At 35.6% G+C, this 17,978-nt stretch overlaps 3 protein-coding genes across 3 annotated transcripts; all 3 read left to right on the top strand.

The window, feature by feature from the left end:
• Nucleotides 1-261: 261 nt before the first annotated feature.
• On the top strand, nucleotides 262-1,629 carry LOC148284016 (uncharacterized). The gene has a single exon (XM_088242818.1). The coding sequence runs from the start codon at nucleotides 262-264 to the stop codon at nucleotides 1,627-1,629; it is 1,368 nt and encodes a 455-aa protein (XP_088098944.1).
• A 1,325-nt stretch (nucleotides 1,630-2,954) lies between these two features.
• Nucleotides 2,955-6,335, top strand: LOC148284017 (checkpoint protein HUS1-like). Its single transcript, XM_088242816.1, has 3 exons — nucleotides 2,955-3,021; nucleotides 4,143-4,320; nucleotides 5,091-6,335. Exons 1-3 carry the CDS (start codon nucleotides 3,001-3,003, stop codon nucleotides 5,306-5,308), a joined length of 417 nt encoding a protein of 138 aa, XP_088098942.1. The 5' UTR covers nucleotides 2,955-3,000; the 3' UTR covers nucleotides 5,309-6,335.
• A 5,634-nt stretch (nucleotides 6,336-11,969) lies between these two features.
• LOC148284018 (uncharacterized) lies at nucleotides 11,970-17,897 on the top strand. The gene is made up of 5 exons (XM_088242817.1): nucleotides 11,970-12,136; nucleotides 13,533-13,703; nucleotides 14,776-14,885; nucleotides 15,945-16,103; nucleotides 17,334-17,897. The coding sequence occupies exons 1-5, from the start codon at nucleotides 12,085-12,087 to the stop codon at nucleotides 17,382-17,384; spliced, it is 543 nt and encodes a 180-aa protein (XP_088098943.1). The 5' UTR covers nucleotides 11,970-12,084; the 3' UTR covers nucleotides 17,385-17,897.
• The last annotated feature ends 81 nt before the right edge of the window (nucleotides 17,898-17,978 follow it).

A 17,978-nucleotide genomic window follows, 5' to 3' on the forward strand; every position in this document is an offset into this window, starting at 1 on the left:
GCCGACTGGCCGAAAGAGAAGAAGTTACTACAACAACCGGACGAGAAGACGCTGGAGCGGAAACAACCCCGCCACTTCGTGGGCCACATCAGACGGACGGAGGCCCTACCCCAGGTGCAGCGCTTCTCGTCGTGGACCCGACTCGTCAGGGCGACGGCATGGGTGCTGCGATTCATCGCACGATGCCGCCGCCACGAGTCCCTACCGTCCCCAGGGGGGACCTTTGAACTTCACGCCTCAGAAACACGGGCCGCAGAAATCATGCTGCTGAAGCGGTCCCAGGAGACGGCTTTCGGAGAAGAGCTGGAGCTCCTGAGACGAAAGGCGCCTATCCCGCCGCACAGCCGCCTCCATGCAGCGGCACCCTTCTTAGACAAAGAGGGAGTCATCCGGATGGGAACGCGCATCCAAGCGGCACAGAGCTTCGCAGAGGACTGCAGCGCGCCGCCTATCATGGACGGGACCTGCCCATACACCCGGCTGCTGATCACGCACAGCCACCGGAAGGGTGGCCACCCGGGAGTCGAGAGGACGATCGCCGACCTGAGAGCCAGCTGCCTCATCCTGCGACTCCGCGGGGCTGTGAGGAAGATAACACGATGGTGCCCGCTGTGTAAAATGCTGCGCAGCCGGCCCCAACCCCCGCTGATGGGGCAACTGCCTGAGGCCCGACTGGCCTTCAGGATGCCGCCGTTCACGCACTGCGGGCTTGACTTCTTCGGGCCGATGATGATCACCAACGGCCGAAGAAAAGAAAAGCGCTATGGGGCACTGTTCACCTGCCTCACCACACGCGCGATCCACCTGGAGCTAGCGTCGTCCCTCGAAAGCGACTCCGCCATAATGGCCATAAGAAGGATGGCCGCCCGCAGAGGCTGCCCACACGCGTTATACTCGGACAACGCTACCAACTTCAGGGGAGCGGACAAAGAGCTGAAACAGGCCGTAGACGAGCTCCTGGCGGACCCCAGAATGCTCGCCGAACTTACAGTTCGCAAAATTGAGTGGAAATTCATTCCGCCCTCATCACCTCATATGGGGGGAGCGTGGGAAAGACTCGTGAGATCTGTAAAACGAGCCCTCCACGCAACCCTCAACGAGCAGGCTCCAAGAGAGGAGACCCTCAAAACCATATTGGCTGAAGCAGAGTACACCGTGAACAATCACCCGCTCACGCATGTGTCAACCAAGCCCAACGACGAAGCACCGCTGACCCCGAACCACTTCTTGCTCGGGTCAGCCAACACACAGCCAACTCTGGCATATTATAACAAAAAGGAAGAAGGGGCCTGCCTTCATAAGCAATGGAGGATCGCCCAGAAAATGGCCGACATGTTTTGGCGCCGATGGCTGAAGGAGTACCTTCCCACCTTGGCGCACAGGAAGAAATGGCGCGAGCCCGCGCCTCCAATACAGGTCGGGGACCTCGCGCTCATCATGGACCCAAATCTGCCGCGGAATTCTTGGCCTCGCGGCAGAGTCACCCGTGCAGAACCAGCAGCTGACGGACAAGTACGAGTCGTCGAGGTGCGGGCCACCAACGGCACCTACACCAGACCAGCGGTGAAGATCGCCGTACTAATGAAGGAAGAGGAACAACGCGCCCAGCAGGAAAATAGTACAGACTAGCTGCACGGGGGGAGTGTTCCGGACGCGTAAAATCGAATAAATTAAAATAATACAATAATTAGAAAGGATCCCCGGTAAATGTATAGAACTGATGGCTGGGCTCTCAATAAAGATAAAATGGTCACTTTCGAGCCTGGCCTCAGTATTACCGGGGAAAAATAGCTAGGTTAAAATGAATAAAATGTATAAAAATATATTATGTAAATGTCATGTTGCGCGCGTCGCGGCTGCCGACGAAATGGCCCGTACGGGCATTGAGCGCCCGTATTTACGCCACCTGCGGCCGGCGGCATGTAGCGAGTGGCGGGGAAAGATTACCCCCACCACTCCGAGGCAGCCGGCGCGGGTGGGATGGCCGACTCACGGAGCTCGACGCGCACCGCTTTATAAGGCGGTCAAATGGAGATATTAAATCAGTTGAGTTCCTAACTCTGAACAGTTCACACGTGTTTTATTCCGTTCTCCGTCCTGTTCGCCTTCCTGCACTTCGCTCTTCGCTCCGCTCTGCCTGCTGACTGCCTTCGCCTCTCTGCACCACTTGGACCGGGTGGAAAGTCCTTTTCAGGGCTATTGAGGTTGACTTGCGGTCGGCGCAGCTGTGCTCCTACCTTCCGACTTTGTCTTTGGCTCTGTCTGGGAGGGCGGCTTCCCACTTACGCCGGGAAGCTTGACTGCGGCAGACGCGGGTGACGAACCGGCGAAACTTTCATCGTGGTAACGCGTACGTTACATTTATATCACAACAATAAAATATTTGGGTATTTCTCAAGGGTGAATCATCAAAATAGGCGATTATGCACAGCTTACCATTATATTTGACTTTCAATAATAACAATATATAATAATAATAATAACTCCATACAAAAAAGTTCACTATATTTTACATCTTTAACCCAAGTCACCTTTTTTAGTACTAAAACAAGCTTGCGGATTACAAATATTATCTAAAGATTCTTTATTTGGAAACTAGTATTTCAAACAGTATTTCTGAAGGACTATTTTTCTTTTATAGGATACCGTTGACATACTATGTATCACTTAGGACATGTGGCGCTTGCAGTGGCCGTTTTTGGCATTATTCAGCTCAGTGTTGACAGTTACTGCTGAATGTCATTGTGGTATTTGTTAATAAACTTTTGTACAAGTATTGTTTTAAAATGCTGTAGAATATAGCTACGTATATCGCATGGTGAATAATAATTGTTGTTTGGGTTGATAATCACAGAACCACAAAAAAAAAAAAATAATTATATTACTTACATATTATGTACTTATATGTAGGTACAAATTAATTATCATTTTTTGTAGATTACCTATAAAATAAATCACGGCTCGCCACTGGTATTTGTCTGTATTCGCATTCGCAGAGCGATGAACAAACAACAATCCATTGTACGTAAATGAAACAACAGCTTATTTTATTTTTATAGATGTGTGTGTGTGTAATTTGGAGCATCTTTCATGTGTGTGCGTGGATGGCTCGGAGTGTACATTCGGTATTTTTATTTATTTTAATTTATTACCTCCATGGAAAACGCAAATGTCAACAATTATCTTTTTTTCACCTAAAATTCTTATTTATTTTTTATTTTTTGTCACATTTAATGTTTATATCTTTTTAATTTATGAAAACTTAATTGGTCTTTTTATGTTAAAAAATTGTTGTTTTTAATACTGATTTTGTATGACTGTATGTTTTCTAAATAAAATAAAATAAAAAAAAAAAATAAATAAATAAAAAAAAAAATCTTAAAGAATTGACATAAAATACGAAATAATCATGTAGATCTACCTTTAAAGTGAAGCTGGCTTAGCGGGTATTTCTTCCCCTCCCGCCAATAAGCACTAGTTGGGCGCGCAGGTAGAAATACCTTTCCCGCATAAAGTGTGTTAACATTTTAAATGTTATTTTTGACATTTATGTATTCTTAAAACAATGAAATTTGTTAGGAAAAATTTTTGGTGAAAGTTTATTGTGATTTATTATGGAAATAAAAGACCTTTGTGTATGAAAATGAGTATATTTGTATGAACATTTAAAGTATCTTCGTCGGTAACCTATAATTGAACATGTTTAGAAGAGAAAAATTTATGCATATTCTGCTTTTCACACAGAAAACTTAATTTTACTTTGTAGATAAAATTGAAGAAAAATGTTAACTTCCCATTGTAATCGGGGCTCAGGAAGCTCAATTAAAGTGGTGATTTACATTACAGAGTCAAGTGTCTTAACCACTACACCACGGAGGCCGCCAACATTGTTATATAATTGTTTTAATATTTGAAGCACTAACTTTGTGGTTATTCATCATGCAATAAAAACAAAAACACTTTGATTTTAATCAATTAATATTTATTTTATAATTATACTTCGAGGAAAGAGTGCGTAGTAGCTCAAAAACAAAAACAAATAAAATAAATAAAAGTATCCCAAAAGTTTTTATTTAGATAACTATGAAAACATTGAACTGTTACAAAGGTTTTTTATTTAAAAAAAAAAAATTTCTTTATAGGTTTCTATTGTGATGCCTCCCCTTAAGCAGTTGAGATCTACTGTAGATAGAATGAAGAGTATGTCACCAGAACTAATTGTAAAGGCTGATAGCTCCGGACATTTCATTCTTCAAATCAAAACAGACATGGCTACAGTTTCCTCCAGGTTCAAAAACATGGCTGTGAAACATTTTGATGGTACATACATTATTTAACAAATTATAAATATTACAGCTAAACAGTGGTTCCTCTTAATTCAAACGTATTCTGTACAAAGATGATTTGCAATATTAAGAATTTACATTTACTGTTTTCAATGCCCCTATTACTGTCCGTGCACCTCAGTATATATAGTAAATTTGTCTGTCACCATCGATCTAATTTTCGTAATTGCGACGAAGATAGAGTATGTCAGTTTGTAGCTCGTTAGTAAACAGGGAGAACCATATCCGATAGGGCAAACTAGACCTGACGCCGTCCGTTCACCCGCCCTCGCAACCTTTTCAAAGATTTTGTTAAGTTTTGACTATTTTATCGAGTGTGCGTTATGTCTTATATGAACTGGTTTGTGGTCCTTCGGTTGTGTCTCGACTCATTCATCCGAGGTCTGAGGTTCAGACCCTGCTCTACCAAAACTTGATTTACATTTTATAGATATTTTTTAATATTTCGGGAAATTATAAAAATATTCAGAAAAAATGATTAAAAATATATATTCATTCCATTTTCACCACTACAGGTCGGAAGACCTAATAACAGTGGTGAATATAAGTAACTTTTGTGATCGCATTGGTAATCGAACCCGGAACCTTCATGTGCGAGGCAAGCGTTTTGACATGCCATTTAGTTTTTTTATGCCTTTGCAAAGAAACATGCATGTCCCATAACAGGTTGGCATATTAATTTTCATAGCGTGATTGTACACAGAGTAAATATACTGTCAAATTAATAAAAAAATTGTGTTTCAGATGACGGTAAAGTTATTGAAGATGATGATGACCAAAGAGATGAATCTTTTATAGTTTGTAGAGTAGACATAAAGAAATTTGCAATGTTTCTAAGTGCAGATCAAATAACACACTCTAAAGTAATATGTTCCATGGATCACAAGAAAATTGTTAACCTCCTCATAGAGAATGAAGGGATCCTGACTTTCCAATGCTTTATCCCAGCTTTATATTACTAAATAAATATATATTGATAATATTTTTTATTAAATAAGTTTTGTAAAATAATAATGATTTTATTCTATATAGTACAACATTTTTTTAGAATATTACTAATATTTTATACGGAGTTCTTATTAGTATAAGAGTAAATATACCTGTTTTTTAATCTACACATATATTTGATTCATCAACGTATGTAGCTAGATATTGTGAAAATATGGAGCTTAATTTTTAAAATAAAGTACATTTTAATTTTTTAAATAAATTTATTTGAAGAGAGGAGACTTGATAGAAACTTATAGGATACTAAATGATTACCATGACTGCCCCCTGCACGAGATGTATACATAACATCTCAACACCAATTTTCGGGGTTATAACTGGAAGCTCTATCGTCCCCGATTCCACCTCAATCCCAAGAAAAACTTACTTTCCAGCAGGATGGTTTCAGACTGGAATAAATTGCCAAGCCTAGTTGTTCATTTTATTTCGGTCAACCAGTTAAAAAATCGTTTGGATGCTTTTTTGGAAGAAGAAGAACGCAGACAAATAGCAGTATACACGAGATGTCTATAAATTATACGTAATCTCCGTCTATAGCAAATAATAATAGTGTATGGATGGAATATTGTGAAATAATGTCAAATACATTTTTTTACTTTGTGGTATGACATTTTACATTATTTATTTATAAATTTGTATAAATCATTTTAACTTTTTAGTTATATGTTAGCCTAAACGTGTGTTGAAATTTTACATATTATAAAAGCGTTTTTTGTATAGACGATCTAGAAAGACTATAAATAAGTAAAGCCATTACTGGGATTAAACGACTATTTTACAGGAAAAGTCTCTAACTACTATTCGGATGGGTTGAAGAGATGGGAGCATCGCTGGGAGAAGTGTATAGATGTAAAAGGAGACTATGTAGAAAAATAAAAAAACAAATTTAAATAAGTAAGACTTGTTTCATTGTTAGGTTGGAAATATATCAGACAACCCTAATGATGCCAACATGACGGGTATAAAATTTAAATTACTGAGTTTTTTGGTAGAACAACTTAAGATGTAGATACTTAATATAATAAACAACAATAAGAATAATAATCAAGTATCAAATGACACTATACTTTATAGATATAAAGATACAATACTGCATATAAGTACAAAGCATATCTTTTTTTTAAAGAAAAATAAATATTCGCGTTCTTATAATTTACCCAAATATTTAATTTTTAGGGCCATTTTCAACGAGTTGTAAATAACTCACTATTAAGAAATGGAAATAAAGTTGGAGTAGAGTGGGATTTGAACCACGGACCATTGGTCCGTGAGTCCGAGACACTAGCCACAGGACCACAACCCGATTCAAATCTAGATTGAATTGGTGCGAAGGTTTTCACGGTCACTGTTATCGATATGTTTCTTTTTTGGGTGATACTGTGTGTGTTGGGTTCGTTCCGATGTTTCGGCTACCATTGCAGAAAATGAAATGAAATTGAAAATTTTACATAAACCAACAGTGCACGAATAATAAAAAAGGCAATTGAAATACACAGACACCCAAATAACATAAACAAAGACGACGGGCTTAAATTATACTTAACATGGTTTCCAGCACTACATACTACAAAAACGAATAGAAATGTGCCTACTGCCGACTGCAAAACGGTACAAATTACTAGTACTTAAACACATACTTTTTTCTACAAAACACTCAGTTTACCCGGCTCCTGCAACGGTAGCGAAACTTTGGAACAAATCCAACACACACGATATCACCAAAAAAAGAAACATATTCATATGTAGATTGGTACATGATTAAATGTGTTGAAAAATTAAAACAACAAATTGTTATATCTTTGAAATAAATTGGTAAAATTAAATTTTGTTTAAAAACATAGGGGTTTCCAGGCATTTGAACATCATTGTATGTAGGTAGAAATCTACTTCATGTACTATTTCATTATATATTGAGAATTTTGTTCGTAAATCATAGATTTGACTGTCAAAATAAATTTATTAATGTCCTGTAATCACAAGATTTAATCAATTTTCCATTTTACTTGACACTGATTAATGATGACGTTATTTTACTGCTGTTCAAATTAATAAACGAACATTGGTATAGTAAATATGCCTTATTTTTTCTATTTTAGACCTGTAATTTACACAGTATAGTAAACATCTTACAGGTAGTAAAAAATATTACCTTTTATAAAAAAAAAATTACATATCTGTGCCTACTTACAGAAAATTGTTGTAGTACAAAATTTATTACATGACTTCTTTTCAAATGCACTGTTGTTTTGAAGTTGTCCATATCAAGGTTAAAATAACAAGAAATTAAATAATATTGGTAATTTCAGTGTATTGCGTAAATGTCATAAATAGACAATTTGGTGATTTTGTGTTGAGGAGTTCAAAGTTTAAAAAAACCTTTATATATGTAATAAGTAATAAGGAGAAAGGCAAACATTTAATTTAATATCTGTTCATAACAAATATGGATACCTTATTGTTCGAAAATTGGGGTGCATCTCATCTTCCAAAACATTTTTTTTTTCTAAAAATTTAATTTAAATTTTGGGGTGCGTAGGTCTGATGTTTTTAGTGCAGTTTTATATTATTTATTATGCACTCGACCTTTAGTCGCCTGCTTTGGCATATTGCGAAAAATTACTTATGCTGCCAAATATTAAAACATTGTTGATTATAGTCTGTGTTTGCGGAGAATGTTTTTTTTTCTGTTTTACGACGTTTAAAAAATTATCTATAAAACTAATCTTCCAACAAAAGGTTAAATGGTTTAACACCGTTATATCTTTACAGATCTATGAATCCAATGCCTGATGCTATTTTGGATAAACTAACAGAATAAGTACTGTGATACAAATTTGCAGTGAGGTTCAAAACAATCAACTAATTATGTTTTTTGAAAATAACAAAATAAGTGCCTTCAACACCATAGAGCATGGTTACAATGAGGAAATAACAGAAGATAGCTGGTTTATTGTAATCTTATGGTTTCTTTGTCGTTTTCACGGTTTATTATCTTTGAAAATAACAAAAGTTCGGAGAAATGGTAAAATTATGTGGACTCCGTCTTATTCCCCATATTGGGCAGCTTATAGCTGGGGATTAATGATCATGTCTGGTAAATATGAAAATAATATTTTAAACGGTATGTTTTTCTTAGTTGACTTTCGTATCAAAATATTAATTTTATTGACTGATTTATTATTATTTCATGAGAACATACAGCTTTTACAATATAGTATGCCTTGCATTTGGCAGAATCTGTAGTCGATAACTTATGGACTAGAGATGACAACCTTTACAGTAAAGTGTGTCCAAAAATTAAAATGCTCACAACGGTTCATGGAACGGCAGATGCTCAGGGTGAGTCTTCGAGGTAGAGTAAGAAGCGAAGAGTTTACACAGAGAATCAATGATACTGATGTCATGAACCGTGTGGCAAAACTAAAGTGGCAATGGGCAGGACATGCATGGCTAGACAAGGGGACGCCAGATGGGTGCATACGTTGACCCTGTGCAAAGGAAAGGAGTGTCGGAAGGCCACCGAAGAGATGGACCGACGACGTTGTACAGAGAGCTGGTGGTGCCTGGATGAGGAGGGCTCAAGACAGAGACGAGTGGAAGGAGTTGGAAGAGACCTATATCCAGTAGTGCAGTATTGAAGGCTAGAGAAGAAGAAGCCAATAATAGTTCCCAAAATAATAATACATAAAAATAAAATAATATATATATTTTTTAAAGTTTGCAACACATACAATGAGATAGCCAAGGCTGCTACGGTAAAAAAAGTGGGGCCGAACTTAGATGATTTCCCAATAAGTAAAATGAGTGGAGGAAAATATATGAAGAAGAAACTGCTAATAAGTGGATCAAGCAACTTTTGAGAAGCACAGACGAGGCCAAAACATTTTGGTAGCATGAAACGCCTACATGTGAACTAACTCAGGCTCTCTCGGGGTATGGATGCATGAGGGAATATCTGCATCGCTTTAGGCTGCGAGATGATAGTTGCTGCCTATGTGATGGCATCACTGAGCAGACTGTACTACATCTTTTGATATACTGTCCAATGTTCGATAGGCCGAGATGGGAGCTTGAATGCAAAGTAAACACTCGGATTGCTGCGACAAATAACCTAGCTGAGCTTCTGAACTGTAATGATACACGAAGAGAGACTGTTTGATTCATGTTCAACTTTTACGACTGTTTTTTTTATTTTTTATTATTTGTTAATGTAATATTTCTAGAGTTATTTTGTTTATTCTGATTCTGCTTTTATTTTTATTATTGTTATCTACGGTCAACTGGATATAACCTAAAGATAAATATATTTGATAAAACCTTGCATATAACAAAAGCAAGGTACAAACAATTTGCGACTAAAAAAATTAAAAAAAAAAACACATACAATGACTGCCTCAGCATCATCAATCAAAATAATTTATTTTTGGTCAAATTTTTTTCTTATGTTTCGTCATTGGTTCTTTAACAATTCCAATACATCTTGGCATAATATAAATTGTATTTTTCGTGAACTCTCTCGTAATAAACGCCACTGTGAACTCATTTCCGCAGCACTCATGTGTGAACTGCGGCCAAATTTTTGTATTGTTCTGCGCGGTCGAGGCTGTTCACGGAGCTAGGACATATCTATTGTTTTGCCCTCATGTAAATGATGCTTAAATAATGTTTGTAGTTTAATTACCTCAGTCTTGTCATTTGTCAGTAGATTTATTTTCGGTTTAATCTTGTTTCTGTTCTTACTTGTTTTTCAAAATACATTTTGTTTCTAGTATTAATGATAGCATATGGATTTTATCTCATTGCAACTAATCCTATGAATGGAGGAAAAATGACAACTGTGCAATTTAATATATTGTTTAATCAAATAAATATGATAGTATGTATACTGATATTTCTCGGTGGCTGTGTTGGAAATGCTAAAAGTTTGATCACAGCATTGGAATTTTTAAAAAAGGTGGGTTTTTTTAAAATAACAAATAAGTAGTAGTGGTAAAAAAGCAGTAGAAATCGGAGGTAGGAAAGTGGATTTTTATGCTGGCAACACATTATAAGTGCCTTTTTCTGTGATCGGTGTCACGACAAGGCCACAACTTTTTGCTTCAGTACTACTGTTTTTAAGGTGTTAATGGTAATAAAAGAGGAAAGCCATAAGAACAAAGATGCCCTCTATCTATTTTTTTTTTTTTTTTACATTATTAAAACAGATAAGTTACAGTGCTGTTTAATTTTTAATAATCCTATGTTAATGTGTGACTGCCAGTCAGTGAACTAAGTAAAGATATAAATTTTATTTGTATTAGGAGGCACACTAAAGTATTTTATTTGAAAATGTTGTCCCTAACACAAAAACATATGGTTATTAAACATTCTAACGCACTGTACCTACTTTACTTTTAAGTCTATATATAGGATGCACATTGGACACGGTTGTGATGGTTTTAATTAGTCTAGAATCCATGTCCGGGACTCTGCCATGTGCGAATGTCTCAAAGAGAAAGATCTTAACCATGTTTTTTTGGATGCCAAATAAATTATAATTATCCCGAGTTCCTTTTCAACCTCTTCAATTTCAACATACCATTCCCTACTAATATTAATAATTACTAATAATAATATTCTAAATTCTATTTCTACTATTCCCACCCAATAAACTGGTGTATAAAATTGTATGTAAATATCTATTAATTAAATGCGTTAAGTAGTGAATATGTTGTAAGTACTAAATACTAACACATTTAAAAATAATACAAATCCACTTGACACTGGTTAGAACACTCCAGAGGGGAGGTGAAAAAAGCCATTAAAAAAGAACAAGAAATTATGTTTTAGGCAGAATCCATCACAAAATGGAAGATAGAGGTAGTAAATCACAAAGTATACAAAATACTAACTACAATTTTCTTATCTTTTTGCGGGGCCAATTTATTAAGTGGAATATTGATTTCGTGTTTGAAAGCAGGTATGTAAAAGTTTTAACTACTTGATTTTATGCCAATATGATCTACATATTTGTAGTAAAGCACGACAAAAGTTATATTTATTTATTATGCATACGGCCTAAGCCAGTTACAACAGTTATATGAAGAAACATAATATGTACAAGAAACAGAACAAAAAGAATGTAAAACTATGTAGTTGTGACGAATTGATTGATCTACGCAATCTGGACATTGGGGCATATAAACAAAAGTTGCTCTTAGAAGATTTCATATATAGCAAATTTTGACTTCTGGTGACACAGTTAGGAACATGAAAAGAAATTGATTGCAACAGAGACGGGACATCACTCATAGCATTAAGTATTTTGAAAAATCTCCGTTTTACGTTTTTCCAGTGAAGACAGATTAAGAGATTGCTTTATTTCAACATAGTTATATTTACCTATTGTCTTCCCAAAAACAGTGATTATGGGCAGTGGCACTTTTGTTTTTAACCCCTTATATAACCTGGATATATATATATATATATACATATACATATGTGATTTTTTAAAAACTGATTTGTGCATAGAATATGTAATAAAATAACAAAAAAAAATATTTGCTAGTTTTGATTGATTACATGTTTGTAATGTAATTTTGACAAACTCTTGTTGATTTTTTTTAAAGGAAAAGCTTTCCTGTTTGAATGGCATCAAATACCAGCACATATAGCTACAACTTTTATAGTTATTCAATTAACTAATAAACTGTACTTTTTGAGTTGTGCTCTTTCTAACGTAAATGCAAAAATGAAGCAGATTTCTATAGATTTAAAGCATATAGGAGTGTCTAAAAAAACAGGTAAAACATTATTTCAAACATTTATTTTCATAAAATCGCCAATGCTAGGTATTTTATGTACTTATGCAGTCCCACATCCCGCTTATATTTTTCAAAATTTTTGAATTTGAAATTGAACTCAATTGAATTGCAAGAGTCATCCACAAAATACAGTTACAAAGACTCCTTAGGCCACAGGAATTTTTTGTTCCAAATTTGGTGCACCTAATGTGTAGGGGGGATCCTAACGGTCAGTTTATTTGATAGTGCTTTCTTGTCGCAGTAAATTTTTCCCATGGAGAGCGCTTCACGCGCTCCCGCCATCTCCCTTCTGTCAACATTGCGTGACCACTGCGTGTGATATTTTTGTACAGGAAGTAGAATATTTTCCGGACTCTATCGTGACGGGGGATGAGACGTGGGGTGTCACTACACCCTAGAATCCAAAAGACAATCATTTCAGTGGCGTCATTCAAGTTCAAAACGACCTATTAAGCCGGAAAAGTTATGGCATCTGTTTTCTTGGACCGTAAGAGGATCCTTTTAGTTATTTTATGCCTGAAGGGACTACCAAATACCGAGGCTTACTGCAAATCCTCTCATTAATGAAAATAGCCATACAGAAACGCAGAAGGGGAATGCTGACCCAGGAGTAAGCCTCCTACATGACAACGCCAGGCCCCACACCGCGCAAGTTACACAGGAGCTGTTGACATACTTTGGATGGGATATTGTCACCCATCCCCCCTATTCACCTGACTTGGCGCCATCAGACTATCATCTTTTCACTAAATTTAAAGAGTTTTTAGGTGGGAAATGGTTTTCAGACGATCAAGGGGTCGAAAAAGCAGGGAAGAAGCACCTGAAACAGCTGACGGCGGATTTCTATGACACTGGCATACAACAACTGGTGCCTCGACTACAGAAACATCTCGATTTCGACGGTGATTACGTTGAAAAATAGTTTAATATATTTGTGAATTATCCTGTGAATTTCAATTGGATACAAGAATTTTTCGATCCTACCTACATAAATGTTGTAACCTTATTTTATGGATGACCTCTTGTGCTTTGAAGTATTTTTAATGTTAGTATTAATTAATTTATTCTATCTGGGATTATGAAAGGATTTTTAATAAAAAAATTGTAACATTTGCATTTTTATGAGTTTTTACGTAAGTTCTTGTATTTATTTTTCCTGGGATTAAAAAAAATAAATTTTATCACTATTTTAGATATTTACCTAACTATCCAGATATAATTAGTAATATTGCGTCTGTTGGAATGATGCGAAGTGATGTTTCTGATATTATATGGCCCATGAAAATAATCATAAATCATAAATAATAATTGTCAGTTTTACACCCTGCAGTATTACAGCAACTTTATTGTCATAAATTAATTCCAATTTTTTTAGGAATTCGTGGTGAATTACAAACAAAATTATCCTGTGCCATAGAAGCTCGTCATCTTGTTAATAAAGCTGGTGATGTTATTACCAGTAGTCAAGCTCCCATACTTCTAGTATTACTTTTATCGATTATATCTAAGTCTGTTATCTACTTGCATCAGTTCATATCCGAATCAGGTAATCTTTAAAAAAAAAATCTAATGTACCTATTTTATTTCCAGTCAAATAGGTGATGGTGATGTCATTGAATGCTTTGACAAAGCTCTGTTGTTTTTTGTTTTTGTCTCTTATATTTGTAATTTTGACTTTATTTAAATTGTATCTCGTTTACCTTTATAAATGGACAATTGTCCATAAATTAATGGAATCGGGTTATGGTCCCGTGGCTAGTGTCGTGGACTCATGGATCTAAGATCTGAGGATCGCACCCCACTCTACCGCAACTTGATTTCCATTTTTTAATAGTGAGCTATTTACAACTCGTTGAAAATGGCCACCAAAAAGGAAATATTTGGGTAAATCATAACGCAAAGATTTCTTTTTCTAAAAAAAAAAAAAAAAAACAGAGGCGCCTTAACTCTTAAAAGGTTGTGGGAAAAAAATGTTTTGCACGTGGGAATATAACATTGCGTTACATTAAACAAAAGACAAAATATTCTGAAGTTCAGGCATTTGAAAAAAAACGAAACATACTGTTAAATAATTCCTATTTCATAATTTATAAAAATAAAAATTCAATCTGTTGTACTAAAATAAATTTCTCGTAAAAGTCATCTTGTATGCGTATTCCCCCGCTCACTGCCAATAATCGACTGAATCTCTTTCACACAAACACCGGCCACAGAACAGCGTCTCTGTCTTCCTTGTTATGAGTTCTATCTTTGTGCTCTCTCTTTTACATATTTATTGCTGTATTGGCGTCACATTCACTATCTGCATAGCAGGGATAAATGTTTTTTTATATAAAAATCCAGCATATTAATAAAAAAAAAACCTGAATCCGGTGTAAAGATGTACATTATTATTTTTTTTAAAATACAACTTCATTATCAAACAAAATAAGAGAGATATATCAAGTTTTGTATCGTATGTAGACTAGTGTGACATCATGGCCACACAAGAGTAGCGGGATATATATGTCACCCAAGTTCGGGGGTTCATACCTTAGATATTTGATCCGCGAGTCCTTAATACTAGTCATGGGACCACAACCCGGTTCAATAATTTTACGCATATGATTTTTTCACAGGAAAATCTACCTCTACCACACACATAATAGTTTTCCTGTTATCGTGCGTCATTAGTGAGTTATTTAAGCTATTTTGTATTGTGGGAGCATGCTATCATGTTACAAAAATGGTAAGAAATGCATGTTTATAATAATTAGTAAATATAATTAATTTATTAGAAATTCATTCATTTACTTAATATTTACTTTAAAATATTATAAATGAATTCAAGACACTGTTTTTGAGGTTTTCCTTTTACTACCAAAATGGAACATCGTAATCTTGATTTGTCATTACATCAATCACGAAACAAGTCACTAATAATATGATGTCACTAGATGAAAATCAGCTGTAGTTCCAATTTTTACTGTTTTCTAATCTGATTTGACAGTTACTAGAATAGATAATGTTAAACCATTTAATTGTGAATCTTATTTAATTAGTTCATTTAAAAAAAGAATTTGTTCAATTTCCAAAAGTTCTTTGTAACTTATCTTGATATAATAATAAACTCCAGGAGTATGCCTACCGAACCTGGAGTCCCTACTTTTTATGTGTTGGAGAAAGTCCAGAGAAGGCTTAAATGCTTAATGGAGCTTAGTTTCAGTTCGCTGGAAGAGCGGAGGCAGCGTGCGTGGTGACTTGATTGAAACATTTAAAATCTTAACCGAGCAATATAATGTACTGAAGTAGAAATCGATGTTCACTATGAATAATAACCGCGATCTCATAGGTCACTCATTAAAATGAAACATTACCTCCTTCACATCTAACTCCAGGAAGAACTTCCTGAGAAACCTAGTTGTGGAGTAATGGAGTAGCCTTCTTGAGAAAATGATTGGCGCACGCTCGATAAATGAGTTCAAAAACGGTTCTGGATGCACACAAATTTATGTTGTCTATTAATATTTTATATTTTTAAAACAAAGTGCTTAGATGTACTATATACTAGTATACAATAATAGTAACCATAAAATAAATCTTGCATTTAGTGGACTCAATCAGCTCAGCATAAAGATACTTAAATTATTCTCAAAAAACACAAATTACGCCGACTTCGCACCTTGGATCCCCTCACTTAATTTTACAGTAAAATAAAATATTCACTTTTAGATCTGTGGTATTTATTGATTGAAATTAGATTGTATTGATGCTTTTACAAATATTATTATGTTTTTGTTAACTGCAGTCTAAAGTTGCACAAGATGATTTGACGAAAATGCTCTCTACAATATGGGATTTTGGTTTAAGGAATGATTTGAAACACTGCCTTAAAGAAATAAATGATGAACCAATTGAATTCACGGTCTTCGGTGTTTGGAAAGTAGACAGAGAAATCTTTGTAACCGTAAGTAAAATATATGAAAATTACGTTTTAAATTAAACTGGCTATCATATGAAAATGGCATTGTAAAATTCTTATTAACATATACTACAGGCCATTTATTATCGATATTTTATGTACTTAGGTATCGTAAACCTCTAAATAAGCAAAACATTAATTTTCTGACCTCTATAATATTTTGATCTTAAAATTTACTTTACTCAATTGACAAAAAATGTGATGACATTTGTCATGAAAACTGACTAGTGACAAGTTTAGTCAATTTAAAGCAGTACAGTTGATAAAGATTTTTACATACTTCAAACCTTCTTCTCTTCTCTTAGTGCCCTGTCAGGTATCCCCAATGTTGGCAATCACTCTGGCAAAAGTCTCTCTGTCCTGTGCTACCCGGAAAATCTGCTCCACAGCCCTGAAGCCAGTCCAGTCTCGCATATTTCGCAGCCAGGACATCTGTCTTCGTCCAGCACCTCTGTGACCCTCAATCTTGCCTTTCAAAATTAAATTAAGCATGTGGTATTTTTCTCCACGAATTATATGCCCCAGATACGAAAATTTACGAACTTTTATAGTGGTTAAGAGTTCTCTGTTTGTTCTAGCCCGACTTAAGGTTTCTGAGTTTGTTATTAGGTCTATCCAAGATATCTTAAGCATTTTGCTATGCAACCACATCTCAAAAGCCTCCAGCCTGTTCATAGTGTTCACCTCTCACAGCCATACAACAATACAGACCACACATAACATTTTACTAATCTTTGTCTTATTTTCAAGTTTAAATTAGCATTGCAGAAAAGGGATTTCATTTTATTAAAAGCAGCTCTTGCTGTCTCAATTCAGCATTTGATTTCTATATCTGGGTCGAGGGTCTGTGTTAGAATGCTGCCGAGGTACTTAAACTTGTCCACCTTTTCAATGTCACAACCCTTTGATTTGAGAGAAAATGCGGAGTAATCAAGTCGGCCAAATGTTATCCATTTAATACTTAAAATAGCTATTTTTATTTCATGCCTTATTTTTTAAGAGATAGCCACCCTCACTTTGAGAAAAAATGCTATATACAAAACAGCTGTTGCAAATAATACTAACGTATACTAACTCAAAGTTTTCTTATGTTTTACAATCATTTAGCTTAGTAAAAATTTATTAATGAACCACATTCAATGTATATATATGCATTATGTCATGTAAATATTTTGTGCTCCTATATATATTATTTATTTAGAATTTTTTTTTTAGGTTTTGGGCATAGTTTTAAATAATTTAATTGTGGTGATTCAGTTTACATAAATAATGCTGTGTAAAAACGGAGACATTTAGAAAAAAAATTTGGTGTGAAATATCTTAACAAGTATCTACGATAAAATGTAATAATATCCTTGGATGACTCGCCTACAATCTGTATTGAATGCCGCAGCGAGACTTATTTTCGGAATCTCTAAGTTCAGTCAAATCACTCCACTACTTCGGGAACTACACTGGCTACGTTTTCCACAGAGGGTCGAATAAAAACTCTGTTGGCTTATGTATAAGTCACTGTACAACTATGCTCCGGAATATCTAAGGAAACTATGCATTCCAGATGAACTAGCTGACAGGCGTCTCACGCTTAGATCAGCTACGTCTATGGCGAGAGGAAAAGTTATTATACCTCTACGCAAACAGCGCACTAAATTTAGTGAACGCGCATTTGCGGTCGCAGGCCCTATGGCATGGAATGCTCTCCCAGCAGAAGTGCGAGGCTGTGAAAGTGAAGTGATGTTTCGGAAAAAACTTAAAACCCACTTGTTCTCTAAATCATTTGAATGAATCCGTAGCATGTGAAAACAAAATAAATTGTTTTAATTAAATTACAAATTTAAAAGCTTCAATTAAATTAATTTA

This window comes from Micrasema longulum, unplaced genomic scaffold (assembly GCF_059751315.1).
Source record: "Micrasema longulum isolate JH-2025_06_02 unplaced genomic scaffold, ASM5975131v1 h1tg000166l, whole genome shotgun sequence".
Lineage (NCBI taxonomy): Eukaryota > Metazoa > Arthropoda > Insecta > Trichoptera > Brachycentridae > Micrasema > Micrasema longulum.

Bases quoted from the DNA above. Each gene is read 5' to 3' on its own strand.
- LOC148284016 (XM_088242818.1), top strand. From the start codon at position 262: ATGCTGCTGAAGCGGTCCCAGGAGACGGCTTTCGGAGAAGAGCTGGAG.
- LOC148284017 (XM_088242816.1), top strand. From the start codon at position 3,001: ATGAACAAACAACAATCCATT. The intron at 3,022-4,142 runs GTACGTAAATGA...ATTTCTTTATAG, and splicing joins TGAACAAACAACAATCCATT to GTTTCTATTGTGATGCCTCC. The intron at 4,321-5,090 runs GTACATACATTA...ATTGTGTTTCAG, and splicing joins GGCTGTGAAACATTTTGATG to ATGACGGTAAAGTTATTGAA.
- LOC148284018 (XM_088242817.1), top strand. From the start codon at position 12,085: ATGAAGCAGATTTCTATAGATTTAAAGCATATAGGAGTGTCTAAAAAA. The intron at 12,137-13,532 runs GTAAAACATTAT...CAATTTTTTTAG, and splicing joins AGGAGTGTCTAAAAAAACAG to GAATTCGTGGTGAATTACAA. The intron at 16,104-17,333 runs GTAAGTAAAATA...TTTTTTTTTTAG, and splicing joins ACAGAGAAATCTTTGTAACC to GTTTTGGGCATAGTTTTAAA.